The sequence below is a fragment of the Phyllobates terribilis genome, unplaced genomic scaffold (assembly GCF_046119375.1).
Source record: "Phyllobates terribilis strain yellow unplaced genomic scaffold, ASM4611937v1 Scaffold_4512__1_contigs__length_60141, whole genome shotgun sequence".
Lineage (NCBI taxonomy): Eukaryota > Metazoa > Chordata > Amphibia > Anura > Dendrobatidae > Phyllobates > Phyllobates terribilis.
The window spans coordinates 1-16,079 of NW_027367263.1; the positions used below are offsets into that span (position 1 = coordinate 1).

The window sequence follows — 16,079 nt, forward strand, 5'->3', positions numbered from 1 at the left end:
GCTAAACACACTAAATTAGAGGGAGATTTTGACTATAACGATTAGCGACGGATTTTCCGTCACTAAATCCTGAATTTTGCTAGCGACGGATTTAGAGATGGATTTTCCGTCTCTAAATCCTTAATTTTGTTAGCGACGGAAAATCCGTGGCTAATTCCTGAATCCCCATTTTCATTAAATTCGTCGCTATTTATTGGAATTAGCGACGGATGGCAATTCCTTCGCTAAATTCCGTCGCAAAAAACCTGATTTCTAGTAGTGCATGAAGTCGGTCAATGTGTCAGAAGAACAAATAAAGATGAGGGTGTTTGGTTTCACGCTGAAGGACACCGCTAGAGCTTGGTACTATCACCTCCCAGCAAAAACTATTGATAGATGGGAGAAGCTACATTGTGAGTTCTAGAACCAATACTTCCCGATAAAGAAGGAAAATTTGTTAAGAGGGAGATAGCATAAGTGGAGAAAAGAGATGAGGAGTCGTTGTATGACTACCTAGAGAGGTTTAAGGGTCTATGTGCTAGCTGCCCCTTTCATGGCTACGAGCACCATGATTTGATACTATTTCTCACCCAGGGGTTACTAACTGCTGAGAGGAGGATGATTGACGCTGCTTGTGGAGGGAGCATTCTCAACATGACCCCGGAAGATGCTATGGAGAAGTTGCAAATTATAGCTGAGAGTACAAGGAGTTTCGAGAGGACTTGCACCAAGAAGACGATAAACGCTGCAAATGCTGAAGGATCGGGTCCGACAAGTGAAATGGCTGAAATAAAGAAGATGTTCGAAATCTTACTACTTAAGAGCGGGCAGCAGACCGCGTGGGTGTGTGAGATACGCGTAAGTTCAACCCATCATTCAGACTAGTGTCCCGAGTTGCAGGACAACACGATTGCAGAGATAAATGCGATAGGAGGATATGGATTGCCTCAGCCTTGGGAGAACCAGCAGAAGCAGAACTACCAGCCAAGAGATAGAGAGCGGCCCGAGCAACAAAGGTGGAGACCTCGTGACCCACAACAAAACTTTGAATACTCTACTTTGGTCATGATAAAGAAACTAACTGAGAAAATCACTACCCTTGATGAGCACCTCACTACCCTCGCCACCAGTGCCCAGACCATGGACGCAAGACTCAAGAATTTGGAGGACCAAATGGGGCAGGTAGCACAGACGGTATCAACGTTGGTTCAAAATCAATCAAATTCACTACCAGCGCAAAATGTGGTGAACCCAAGCCAAAATTCAGCAAACCAGAACCTTAAGAACGTCAGTGCGATGGCACTAAGGAGTGGGAGAAACTCGGAGAAGAAACTAGGCCAAGAAGTGATAATTGAAGGAAATTCGTCAAAGACGCGCCCGCGCCAAGAGTCGCGCAACCACGCCTACGACTCTATAGGGAGGCGCGACCACGCCCCCTTATGAGCCACCGCACCCATGGGTCTACAAACGGGCGCGACCACGCCTCAACTATGGATGGCTGCGCTTTTACCGAGGAGGTTTCTGGAAATTCAGCGTGACCGCGCCCCCTATTGTGCAACCGTGCACCTGACTCTGGGGACCGGCGTGACCGTGCCACCCTAGTGCGCGGCCGTTCCCCTCTCACTGCTGAACCCGAGACCCCTTCAAGGTTGGATGCTGGTAATACTAACCCAATATAGGAGGAAGAGGAGCTTAATGACCCAAGATGTGACTTTAAGCTCCGGCAGATCAATTATGTACGTCCTAACTTTCCTCCACTCTACTCGGAGAAACCCCCGCCCCCTTCCTAGAAGCACTACGGACACAAGAAGGTCGGGGGATGACAAAGAGCTATTTGAGATCTTTATCAAGTGTCTAGTCAACATTCCCCTGCTGTAGCTAATCAGGAGCATACCAAGATACGCAAAGTTTCTTAAGGAACTTTGCACAGTCAAGTGGAAGCAGAAGGCAAAAGGACCCAACAAGGTAACAACTGGAGAGAGAGTGTCTGCCATCTACCAAAGGCGCATACCCACCAAATTCAGCAATCCAGGTATGGTAATTATCCCTTTCCTTATCGGCAACACTGATTTTGATAGGACCATGTTGGACTTAGGAGCAACCATTAATGTCATTCTGCACTCACTATGCATGCAAGTAGGACTAGGCCCCCTGAGAAAGACTGATATATTAGTGCAATTAGCTGATGGGTCTACTGTGCGTCCTAAGGTAGTTGTGGAGAATGTGCTAGTTAAGGTTGATAAGCTAGTATTCCGCACGGAATTTTATGTACTTGATATGGAGAGTGGTAAAGGAGGATGCACCTCTACTTCTAGGAAGGCCGTTTATGGGGACAACAGGTACCATGGTAGACTTAGGGAGTGAAACCTTATCTTTGAAGTTCGATGGTGATGTAGTGAGTTTTGATATCTACGATACTGATGGGGAGTCTGGTGATGAGTTAGCTGGTGTTTTTGCTATAGAGGTAGTTGATTCCGAAAGGGATGTAGACAGGTTTGGATATGGCTTTGGCCTTTGGACCCCCTATGCTAATGTTAGAGGGAGAAAACCCTCCTTCTCTTCCCCCTATTATGAAGGTACCTAAAATGACGTCTTCGTTACCTCCAAGACATCACATAGAGATGAAGAGAGGATATGACAAGGGGATCGTCAAGAAGAAAGGAATTAAGAAGAATTGGATCAGGAAAGATGAGTTGGCCCTCAGAAGGGTCATCACAGGTTGATATGAGAGAAAGACGTCGGGCATACGATGTTAACCAAATGTGTTGTCCGGGAGGCAACCCGTCCATGAGGTAATTTCTTACTTCCACTTAGGTTATATTTGTTCCTTATCTCACAATAAGAACATTGTTTGGTTTAAGTGTGGGGGAGGGGATTTACTTCACCTATCGTAGTAGAAGTTTTTGAATTTTGTTTTGAGTTATTTCGAATTTTTAGAGGCGGCATTCATATTTTCCCCTAGTTTGATGTTGTGTGAACTTCTATAAAGATTTGTGAATTTTGAATCTTTTTATTATGTTTTAGATGTTAATATTTCAAGTTTATATGATGAGGATATGTTTGATCAAGTAGAGGACTTTGACTTGAGCATGTGGATTATGATTAGGACACATTATAACTGATACTAAGATTGGTGAAGATTGCATGTTCACCATCTCTTCTCTAGTTTGTCATTGTGTCATAATAAATTATTTTCGTCCTTTTGCATAACAAAGTAAAAGTAAAACACAGAGAATAAAAAGGTATTGAACTCCAAGTTAAAAAATGCGGAAAAAACACGATCTCCGTGGTGTGAAAGATCACTCCGAGATCGATCCTCAATGCTAAATAAGAAAAGAGTCTCATTAGTGGCCTGGACCGTAAGATGGACGGGCCTGATACCCAAAAAAAAGTGAAATAAATTGTAAAATGTGTGAATAGGATGAAATAAGGAGCAATGGAAAGTGCATGTGATATGACTTAAGTAGAGTTGTGGTTTTTGTTTGCTTTCAATAGTGTTGAAACTCGTGCATAATTTTCATAAATAGAAAACATGCTAGGACAAGAATTAGTCATTTGTTTGATCTTTCATTATCCGCATTGATATATTACTTGGATAGAGACATCTTTAGCATAGTTTGAGGATTCAGGTTCGTGTAATTGCATAGAATGAACATAGTTCAGCACTTGGGGGATATTTGATTGCCATCATTGTGATAATTAGAGTCTAGTTAAGTTTGCAATACTTTTCGAGTATTTCTAGTAGAGTCGGAGTCTACACCCATTGTTTTTGATGATTATAGGTATCTTGAGCTGGAGAGTTTGATTCGATGACCACTACTGTCAAGTCTCCCGTACTCACTGAGATTGACGTGAATTTAGCAGCAGCTTACTCGAGGACGAGCAAGGTTCAAGTGTGGGGGTGTTTGATAGGCAATGTTTAGTACAACGTAGCAAGTGGTCGTTAGCAGCAAATATGAGTGATTTGGCATGATTATGGCGCGAATTACCCTGATCCGGACTGAGCAAAGAAAAAGGTGTTAAACACAAGGATTACGAACATTCGAGGAGAAGATTGCCAAGGGTACTAAGCCGGATCCACGCACACAGGGACGCGATCGCTCAGAGCCGCAGAAGAATAGGCGTGACCGTGCCTTGGAACGCGCGGCCGTGTCACTAGACGCGGGCCAAATTCAAGATCTCGACCCAGGTGAGACCGCCCCAACACACGTGTGACCGCTCCCGTGTTGGGCTGAGAAGCCACCAAAACCCTGATTTCACTTGGAGCTTTATGTGGGATCTGGGCTACTTTTTATGAAGCTTTGGGTTAGGTTAATTAGGTTTAGCTCTTCTCATTAGGTTAATAAATAGAGGATCTTTTTCCTCCATCTAAAATCACATAATCACATTTCATAGTTTATTCTTTTCATATTTATGTAGTTTTCACAATGAGCCAAGAGTAGTCTCTTATACTTTGTTCGATTGGTAGAAGCCAATGAGTTGATTAAATATAAGACTTCTATCCTTTGATTCTAATAATATGTCCTAGATTGCTTTATCCTCTTTCTTATAATTATCATTGAATCGAATTATCTATCTAGATTGATGACCTAGGTTGTTTAAGTCAATTTCATATAGCTAGGTTTGGCTTGTCTGAGTTGGAGAGCCTTGTCCAATTAGTAGCAAATAATTTACCTGGACTAGTTGGACTTGTATATGTGTGGAGGGTACTGATGTGTTAGTGGCCAAGTGGCGCTGCACATTCCTATCTATTCTTAATCTTAATGCTGCCTAGAAATTGACCTTTTATAGTTTCAGTGTTAGATTTAGAGGTAAGCGCTATTTCGACTAGTTGAAATAATTAGCTACAAAGGAACAAGGATTAGGGCAACTAGAGGATATACAGGCATTAGTAAAGAACCCGAATAGAAGAAGTCTAGGATCATTTAATCAACTTGTTAGGTGGATACAGATTGTGCAATGTGCTTTTCCCATATTTGGGTTCAATAAATCATTTGTTAGTTAGTTTACACATCTTTACCCCTTTGGTTACCTTTAGAGTTTAATTGAACCAAAAGAATTGATCTCCCTTGATTCCATGTAGGATTAGGCCCCTATTTACCGCTTTTCTTTTGCAGAGTAGTTAGAAGGGAATTTACTTTGACAGCAGCAGAACGACCATTTTGGCCGTTGTCATATCACATTCACCTCAAATTATCTGATTTCAAGCTAGGATTGCATCAACGAGGGAGTGTGAGGAAGAGACAGCAATTATTACTTAGGAATAAAAGAAAGAATTAGCCGATATCCTTGAGGCTATGCGAGCGTTGTAGGATGGATCCCACGGTTCTTCACGAGGTTCTACTCCAGTGAATCAACCGCTGCTGAATCATCCTCACATAGCTATGCACCTGGATTCTGTTTCTCGTGGTGGATATTCAAGATTGACGTGTTTCTCTAGGTTAGAATTTCCTCGTTTTGGAGGTGACAAAGTGAAAGAATGGTTGTTTAAGTGCGAACAGTTCTTTTTGAATGATAAGACACCTGATGATGTCAAGATTCAGTTTGGTTCTTTACATTTAGAGGATAGGGCTGCTAATTGGCATCAATTTCTTATTTTAGAAGAAGGTGGATATCAAGGATCTTTGAAAGATTACCAATCGTTGATCTTGGAAAGGTTCAGAGCTGTTATTGATGATCCAATGACAGAACTTAAGAATCTCTAATGCTTGATGTTACACAAATTATATGAGTTTGCTCACCCAAAGAAACTAGTGAACTTCATTGGAAGTCACAAATCCTCTTGTTCTGGATCTTCTATGGGGAAACAAGCCATTTTTCCAAGGAAGGAATTCATTCAACTAGTAAACATGTGGAAAACACACCTAATCATGGGTGTATGAAATTTCTCACACATCAAGAAATGAGTGAGAGGCGCTCTAAAGGTTTGTGTTACTTTTGTGATGTGAAGTATACACCAGGGCACTATCTGAAGCATAATAAACACAACTATTTCTGATGGACATTGATGATGAAAGTGAAGAACAGGAAGATGAGGTTGATATGGCAGATAACAAGGCTGAAATTTCTGTAATGCAATGTCTGGGATTACAAGGTATAGAACAATGAGGGTAAGGGGCATTTGTAGCAAGAAAAGCATCTTCATCCTAATTGATTCATGTAGCACTCATAATTTTGTTGATAGAAGAATGGAAGCTATCTTGGGGTGTAATGGGACTCACCAAAGTAACAATGGTAGATGGTAGTTCTTTGGATGTGGTATCTAAGGTGGACAACTTTTGTTGGACTTTCCAGGACGTACCATTCAGAACTGAGGTGATGTTATTGCCCTTGGGAAGTTATGATATGGTCCCGAGTATTCAATGGTTACAAACATTATGTCCTATTATTTTGGATTTTCAGAAACTCTCCATGGAAATTAAGGTAGGCAACAGAAGGGTTGTATTACGTGGAATCCACCAAGGTTCAGTTAGGGAAACTAAAGCAAAGAGTATCAATAAGTCAAATATTGATGAGCTTCATCTTTCTATGATCTGTATTCAAGAGGTTAACAAGGGGGTAGCTCTTTCAGTCCATCATCTCCTACCCCACACCCTGAGGTGATCAAACAATTATTGATGGAATATTCTAACATCTTTAAAGAACCTACTGAACATCCACCCAAACATGGCACTCATGATCACAAAATACCCCTATTGAAGGGTACTAACACTATAAATCAAATGAATGATGCAACTGTGAAAGACAGGTCTCCTATTCCTTTAGTTGAGGATTTAATGGATGAATTATGTGGCTCACAAATTTATTCTAAGAGTAACCTGCAAGCAGGGTACCATCAAATTAGAGTGCATGAGGATGATATTCACAAGACAACTTTCAATTCTCGTAGTGGTCACTATGAGTATATGGTGATGCCCTTTGGTCTGACAAATGCTCCAGCTACCTTTCAGAACTTAATGAACATGGTTTTCAAGGAGCTTCTAAGGAAATGTGTCCTTATTTTTTTATGACTTCTTAGTTTAGAGCTTTTCCTTGATTGATCATGTGTTGCACTTGCACAAGGTGTTTAAATTGGTGAGAATACACCAACTGTTTGCCAAAGCTAGCAAGTGTGGATTTTCTGTCACCAAGGTTAAGTACTTAGGGAACTTTATTTTTGCATAAGGTGTAGCTATAGACCCTAGTAAATTGCAAGTTGTTGCAAAGTGGCCAACTCATAAGAACCTTAAATAACTAAGAGATTATTGGGGTTAGCTGGTTAGTAAAAATGATTTGTCAAAGGGTTTGGTGTGACTGCAAGGCCCTTGACACATTTGCTAAAGAAGAATGGCTTTGTGTGGACTGATGAGGCTGTTACAACATTTGAGAATCTCAAGTCTGCTTTATGTCAATCACTTGTTCTAGCTCTGCCTAACTTCTCTAAAGGACTTTGTTATGGAGACAGATGTTTGCGGCTATGGTATTGGTGCAGTGCTTATGCAAGATGGCCATACTTTGGCTTATATTAGCAGACATCTTAAATGGAAGGATCTACACCTTTCCATCTATGAAAAAGAGTTACTTGTTGTGATATTTGTAGTACAAAAATGGAGGCATTATCTCATCCATCGACACTTTGTTATAAAGACTGACCAATAGAGCTTGAAATATCTCTTGGAAAGGTTAAATACCCCTATTCAACAACAATAGCTTCCCAAGTTATTGGAATTTCACTATGAAATTCAGTATAAACAGGGTAAAGAAAACCTCGTGGCAGATATTCTCTCTAGAATTCAAGATGCTTATGTGAAAGATGCCTAAGGATAGAGATTATAAATAAAGTCTTTGGAAGTTGATGCTCATGTCAAGACATTTTTTACTTGGAAAAATGGTATTTTGAGAAGGAAAAACAAGTTAGTTATCCCTCATGACATTGCCTTAAAAGATACCATCTTACAATGGTTTCACTGTTTGGGGATTGGGTTCCATTTTGGTAGAGATGCTACCTTACAGAGAGTGAAGACTGTTTTTTTAAGGGCCTTGCTAATGACATACATCACTTTATCAGAAGTAGTGTGGTACTTGTCAACAAAGCAAGTATGATCATAGCGTGTATCCTGGTTTATTGCAACCCCTTCATATACTTGGAGCTATTTGGTCTAATTTGTCTATGGATTTTATTGATGGTCTCCCTATGTCATTTGGCAAAAGTGTCATCTTTGTGGTGATTGACAGATTTAGTAAAGCAGTACACTTCATGGCTTTGGCTCACCCATACACGGTTGCTTCAGTTGCTCAGTGCTTCCTTGATAACATCTGTAAACTTCATTGGTTCCCTAATACTGTAACCAGTGATCGTGATTCTGTATTCCTTAGTGACTTATGGAAGGAACTCTTCCATTTACATGGAGTTCAGCTACACTACTCAACAACTTATCATCTGTAGACTGATGGACAGACTGAGGTTGTTAACAGATTCTTGGAGACCTATCTTAGATGCATGACAAGGGATAAACCAACCTCTCTCAGTAAATGGTTACCATTGGCTGAGTTTTGGTACAACAGGAGTAAATGTTTACCATTGGATGAGTTTTGGTACAACACTACATTTCACTCTACAACTTTAATGACTCTTTATGAGTTAGTTTATGCTCAACCCGCCCTACATATTTGTCTTACTTTACCAGGGGAATCTGAGGTGGATGTGGTGGCAAGGAGTATGGAAGAACGTCAAGCTATGGTTAAGCTTCTTCAGTTTCATCTAATTACATGCATAATAGAATGACTCAAGTGGAAAATAAGCAAAGAATCTGATAGAAAGTTTTGATATTGGAGCATTGGTCTATATTAAACTCCAACCTTATAAACAACAAAGCATGGCTCAGCAAATCTAGTGATAAGCTTGCACCTAAGTATTTTGGTCTTTCAAAATACTGGATAAATGTGGAAAAGGTGGCATACAAGTTGGAACTTCCTTCTTCTTCGCGCATTCATAATGTTTTCCATGTCTCTCAGCTTAAGAACATGTGGGTAGGACCCGACAGAAATCAACCCGACTGAACTGCTTTTTGGTCATTTAAGCCCGACCCGAACAATCGACAACCCGATTTTTAACCAATGTGTTAACCCGTAAAATTTCGGATCCAAAACGGGCCGGGCCGGGTCGGGTCGACCCATTAGGGTCAAGCATTAGAGCTTCAAGCCTTCAATTATTGATTCTAGATTTCTGGTGCTTTTATAAATATGAGACTATACTTCTATATAGTATAGAGCATTAAAGCTTCAAGCCTTCATTTTTTTTAATCTTTAGTCAGCTGTTCAGTAACTGAGGTCGAGACTCGGAGTACAATATTTCTGGTGTATAAATTGTATAGAGCTTCAATTATTGATCTTTATATAGCTTCATTTTTTATCTTCTTTCTTATTGGTACTTTTATAACTAATCTAGATAGAATTCTGTTGAAAGACCTACCTTAAATCAGCCAAAAAATCTACTAATTCTAAATTGGAGTACATTCTTTCTGGTTTAAGAAAATTTATCCTAGCAACCTAACAAACATTAAGAAATTTAGCACATCTAAATGTAATTCTTTTTGCTATTCTTGTTTTATTTATTGAGATTTTTTGTTAAAAGTTCAAAGTTCAGACATATGAAAAGATATATACTTGCAATATTGTTTATTTTTGTTGGATATATGATTGAGTTTTGTGTATTTTAACTCATAATTTTTTCCTATCATACTAGAATATGACACCACGACAAGCCAAAAGAGGTAGAGGAAATCCTCCGTTGCCATTTCGCTCGAAAAATCCTACATCGGAATCCATACCTAGTGTCTCTCTTTCAGCATCAACATTTGCTTCATCACCCACTCCAAATTTGGGTTTGTCTCTTACTTAGCATCATGATTTTATAAATACTAGGTGAGGCACGGGCGCAAGCGCCCGCGTGTTGTTCGATGTGTTTTGCTACTATTTATGTTTTGTTTTATTACACTGGATTTGTTGTCATAAAGAACAATCTCAGTAAACCAAAAAAGCAGACACAAAACTGGATTGATCTAATCTAGCAAAGCCTTGGATGATGAACCTTGAAATCCAATAGGAGGCTCCATGGAATTGCAGTCTTCCGCCAGTGTTTCGAGAACACTTCCTAATACATACACAAACAAACTGATTTTATGATTGTGTTCACAAAATATTATACGATAATTGTAGTGACAGAAGCGGTCCTACCTTTAGTGTAACCTTCGTGATAGGTATGATGTACGTCATAAACTCCATCTTTGAAATCTTCCTTCAAAACATCAACAAAAAATATCATTTGGTAGTCGATTCGTCTCCAATATGAGCACCGATGCAGTATAAAAGGAACGAGGATTGTCATTAATCAAAAAAGTTGTCAGGAAGACATTTCCCCTATTTAGAACCCTATTTTCAGCCAATTAGCACTCAGGAAGGAGGGAGAATACGTATAGGGCTAACGCCATTGGTAGCCAGCGATCTTTAGGATCTTCATTGAGATCAGGTTCAATTTCGGTGAAACCAGGAAATCTTGAATCAACCGGCACAACACCAAGAGTTACAAGAAAACAAAGCACACCATGAAATTTCCATCAAGTTCCATTTGTGGGTTTTGAAGGTCTGCAAAACTGCATACAAAAAAGGTACCATATTATTAACAATTTCCAATATTATACTCCCTCATCCCATATTGATGTTCCCATTTGGACTTGACTCATTTGCCGAGGCATGTTTTGTGCTCAAAATATCTTCAAATATATGTCAATAAAAGTTACAAAATTTATATGTACTTAAAGTACTTATTGAGACGAACAAAACAAGATCAGACATGACTATGTTTTTTCCGTATATATCGAGAGAAATCAAGAAAATTCCCTAAAAGTATGAGTAGTGTAAAAAAATGAAATGAGAACATCATTTTGAGACGGAGGGAGTATAAAATAGAAGGACCAAAACGACAATTTCTACAATTTGGTCTGCAATGAAGATAAATTAAACCAGATTCCAGATATAACACAATCTTGTATAAGACAAGCTAATCATGGAAGAAGTTTTCAACTAAAATAATAGCTTAGTAGAAACTAATAATTATTATTCAACCTATGAGTTATGGATACATGAATGTTCTTTCTTTAGGGTTGTATAGTATTCTTCAGTAAGATTTGTTGATATGGTTGCTTGAACAACAAAAGCAGTATCCCACAATTGATTTCCATTACAACCCTGCATTATAAAAATTCAAAAGACGGGACAATGAAAAAGTTAATCGAATCTATATATGATTTTTTGATAATAACCATGTTTTTGAAGGTGGTTTAAAAACAATCTGAGGCCAGAATAAGAGAAACTGAAACCCGCATGTTCATGCCATCTTCGGCAACCCAGAGATAATCGTGTATTTTGGAAGATGCAACTTGAAAGTCTCTGAGTTTAACATACAAACATATGTTTTTTGTTTTAATATTAATTACTTCTTCATTGTATAAAGGAGCCATCCCAGGTATGTGCAGCACACTCCTGAACTCCACTTCACCCTGTATAAATTCAACCATTGTCAGATATGGAGTTGAAATATTAAGGGCTAGTTTGGCTGATCAATTAATAGCATTATTATAAATAATGGACTTCTTTTGAAAAATGATTTTTTGTTGTGACAACTTATAATGACATTATAATTGGGGATTGTCTCAACTTATAATGAAAAAAAATCCCGTATTTCAAAAAAACTCATTACAATGAAATTAGACAAACAAACCCTAAGTTGATAGTAGAGAAGCATTAAAGTACCTCAGTAGTGAAGGGGGCATGTGTAAGTGGGTCAGAAAACTCATTAGAAGTTTTTTTGTAGAATTCTTGATAGTCTTCCTTTGGAACCTCTTTAGGATATCACATCTAAGAAGATCAATTAATCATGTCAGCTTAATGCTTATATTAATCATTTTCTAAACATGTATTACTGCACTCACCCAAATGGGTTTTATCTCATTAGCTAGCTCCCAGTCCCAATACTTCTCAACAACAGTTTTCGTCTTCTTTTTCTTTTCTTCTTGAATCAAATACCATATTCTGATTTAGATATCAGTATGTAAGAAATTGGCTAAACATGAAAAACAAACAGAAATTTACATCAGGTTTGGCCTCTTCTTCTGTTGGTTATTCCTCCTCTTCCACCTGCACAAAATGGTTGCACAAGTTGAAGTTTGAAATAGCAACATAATGTAAACATTGAATAGGTCTTCCTCAACCATTTTCATAACAAATCCCTCTAGAATATCACTTTACTTAAGAATAGAAAAGGAATATTTAGGTGAGGATTGTTTTACCACAACTGTTCTAGATTTCTCCTGCCACGTGTAGATGGGGAAGGAAACAAACTGAGAGTAATTCTTCACCAGATTCTGAATTCTGGTTGGTTCAGAGAATTCATACTTGTCATCAGGCTGTAACAGATCTAGAAACAAAGTGAGGAATATCATTCTCGGATATGAAACAAAAACAAATTTATCCAAGTACACATAATCCCTCTCAAATTCTTAAAAATATTCTAAGTAATAATGAATAAAGTTATTACATGTTTATTCATCACAACTTGCTCAAACTCAAGGAATATAACACACTTTTAGACCCCTAAGTTTTTTTCTTACTTTTCAGTAATAGAATTAGTAGAATATTATCATACCCTTAAGTAGAGTGTGATTTGTGTGCCACGCTTAAGAATCTTTTCTGGATCAGTTTCTTCTTTGATCACATAGGAGTCACTGTCAGCTACAGCTTCCCAAACGAATTGCTTGTCAGGCCTTGGGGTTTTTGTAGACACAACAACCTATTATACACATTAAAAACATGGATAAACTATTAGTTTAATGTCGTTTAATTGATCATTTTCCTTATCTGTACTATATTCAGAGAGCTCACCCTAACAGACAAACAGTTACCTTTTCTACAACCAAGAAAGCAGAGTAAAATATGACACCAAATTGTCCAATGAGACCATTATCTCCACCAAAATCTATATTTTCCTACAGAATTTACCAAATAAATGTCAACACCATATGATAACTCAGAAGGAATTTAGCAGCACCAGTGCTGAGTGACAATAGGCCTATGACATTTTACCTTCAAAGCATTCAAGAATTTTGAGGTACCACTTTGGCAATAGTGCCTAGACAATCAATGAGCTCTTCCTTGTTCATTCCAATACCAGTATCACTGTAACAAAATCAGAGAAAAACAGAATTTTATGACTAAACGTAGCAGTGTCAAGTATAATTCAACACTTACGTTATAGTAACTGTTCCATTTTCAGGGCTGGGTTTGATGCGTATCTCAAGCTCACCAGACTCTCCAAGTAAGGAAGAGTTTGTCACACTCAGAAACCTTAGTTTTTCCAGAGCATCACTTGCATTACTGTTAACAGGAAGGGGAAAATCAATTGATGCCAATGTTTCTTTCGAAATTATGTTCAAAATAAATTTCCTTTGGCAGTGGCATTATGAAAAAAATCATGTTTTTTATTTCAAAAAGGTCAGATATAATTGATATATAAAGAGGCATCCTTATGATATCATTCGGAAAAATTCAACAGAGTGGAAATTCAATAGAAAAGGATGATGATACAAACCTGACAAGTTCTCTGAGAAAAAATTCCTTGTGGTTGTACATACTGTGGACAATCAAGTCCATTAACCTACTAACCTGCTCAAACAATTCAAAGGTATTAACATAGTGACAACAATTAAAAGGTGAATTATGAATGAAACATGAATGAGACTGACCTCAGCTTCATACTTGAACTTCTCACCGTCAATCTCTGAAGCCTCCTTTTCGGCGATAGCAGCGTCACAACGAACGCCAAATTTCTTCGAGACCTTGAGAGAATATCTTCTTGCTTTCACTCTTCTCTTCTGACTCTACCTCCTTCAGCTTCCCCTGATCATACAAATTACCAGGATAACTTCGCTTGACTCGAATCATAGGTGTTGCAGATTTCAGAATAATACTACGATTAGTTTTGTGTTCTCCTGGTTAAGCTTGTTGGAATCCTCTGTAAGCTGATTGATTTTGGTTCTCAAAGCGGTATTCTCAGCCCTCAAGGCTTCAACTCGCTTTGCAAGCTCTTCAGTTTCAGCCTACAGAACAAAACTTCAGCAGCCTCTCTCAAACGAGATTTAATTAAGAAATTATAAGATTATGTACCTGTTTCCTCAACCTTGATCTTCTTGCAGATTCACATGATGATCAAGAGATTTTCCTCCTCGGATAGCAAGGCCTTACATTCAAGTGCATAATCAGAACAAAGCATTTGGATAAAAAAAATTGGACAAGTCAGAACAAGAAAGAGTATCTAGCCGCAGTTAGCACCTCATCGGGGGAATTATCACCATTACTCTCAAATGGTTCGTTGAACCACTGAGAGAAGTCTTCAGAAGAGTTAAAAATGTTCGGCAGCAAAAAATTAAACAATGCCCATAACTCCTCGAGATTATTCTTCACAAAAGGAACAACAGAAATTTAGATATATAAAAAATGAAGAGCATAACTCGCATGAGATGTTCAAATAGATGCTAATATAGGAGGACATTTTTTTCAAGACCGCATAGATTAAAAGATTTGCAGTACGTTGGAACCCTTTCTCTCTTTTGCAATGTTAATAAACTATCTCCAATTTCTCTCTCGTTTGTTTATGCTTCAAAAAGTTAACAAATTTACCACATCATGTCATACTACCTTTTCAAACTCATAATTCAGACAGACTTAAGTTATGGGAATTCAATATTCAGTAACCTGTAAAGGTGTTCCAGTCAGAAGTAATTTGTGTGAACTCTGATAAAGTTTCAGATCTGCATTCAACTTGCAAGAAGCATTCTTTATGCGATGACCTTCATCAATAATGATATAACGAAACTGTATTTTGGTTAGCTTGGGACGATCATGCTTGTTCATCAAATATTCATAAGTTGTAAGAAGGACATTGAATTTCTGCTGGACTATACGTTCCCTGCAATAATAGATATTGCATCATTGAAGTTGTTTATTATTGCTCAAGCAACAAAGAATTATGAATACAGATATATAATTACTTGAACAACCTACGACAATTTTGTTAACAACAAGAGCCCAGAAATTAAGTTTTGTTTCCCATCCAGGTAGACAGATGATGGAACCATAACTAAAAAAGGTCCTCTATCATTTTTGTTCTCCATTAGGTAACAAATAAGGGAAATGACCTACAAAAGTAACCCATGTTACTATATATACAATTGAACCTTTCTAAAGAAAAGCACATGTACAAGTAAAGTGAGAATGTACCTGAACAGTCTTGCCTAGACCCATTTCATCAGCAAGGATACCGTTTAAATGATTATTGTACAGTGAAACCAACCATCTAAGCCCGTTCATTTGATACCTACCCAAATCATCAATGGAAAAAATCAGTTGAAAAGGTTGAGAGGGAGAAAATTAAGTCTATATATCTATAGGATATATGTAAAACATTAAGCAATCACTCTCTCAGTTTTCCGCCTCTAAGACCAATTGGCTGCTCTGGGATAGTCTCCTTGATGCTGCATAGAATAACAATGAATAAGAAAACCAAAACTGGTGCCATTTACAAATATACAGCAATAAAAAATACTATCAAGATTACACCAGAAGAAATGGAAAAGTTATACTACTTGGATAGAAGAAACTGACTTAAGTATCTCACCTAGTGAAGATAGAAAAAACTGGAAATTATATTTTTCTAAGTGTTGAACCCTATCAAAATATGTACCTAAAGGATACATAAGACACTCCGTGTAAGTGCTATATATATGTAGGAAGTTTTTTACCACACGGTTTATAATGCAGTTGAATCAAAAGAATGGTTCACAAAAATCATCATCTAAGCAGAAAAATGCAGCAAGTTGAATAATATAGATTATAGAACCTGATTTATTTTAACTTTTCAAACCCAGGTTCTACATGCTTTTTAACAGCAGTACGAGTTAATAAATATCCGTTGAATGTCAATATTAGTTTCGATATCCCACAAAATTAGCATTTCTGATACACGTGTTTATGGGCAACAAAGATTGGTAATACAAGAAAGAATGGCC

The 16,079-nt window shown here is 37.9% G+C and overlaps 1 protein-coding gene across 1 annotated transcript; it reads right to left on the minus strand.

Annotated features, from left to right (window-relative positions):
• Positions 1–10,662: 10,662 nt before the first annotated feature.
• On the minus strand, positions 10,663–15,315 carry LOC141249381 (uncharacterized). Its single transcript, XM_073669601.1, is given in 19 exon segments — positions 10,663–10,730; positions 11,100–11,205; positions 11,337–11,516; positions 11,770–11,874; positions 11,949–12,020; positions 12,109–12,153; positions 12,306–12,422; positions 12,662–12,805; positions 12,918–13,001; positions 13,099–13,136; positions 13,139–13,191; positions 13,264–13,389; positions 13,604–13,677; positions 13,758–13,850; positions 13,986–14,111; positions 14,344–14,469; positions 14,767–14,980; positions 15,076–15,209; positions 15,292–15,315. Coding segments are annotated over 19 exon segments (1,929 nt in total).
• Between the last annotated feature and the right edge of the window lie 764 nt (positions 15,316–16,079).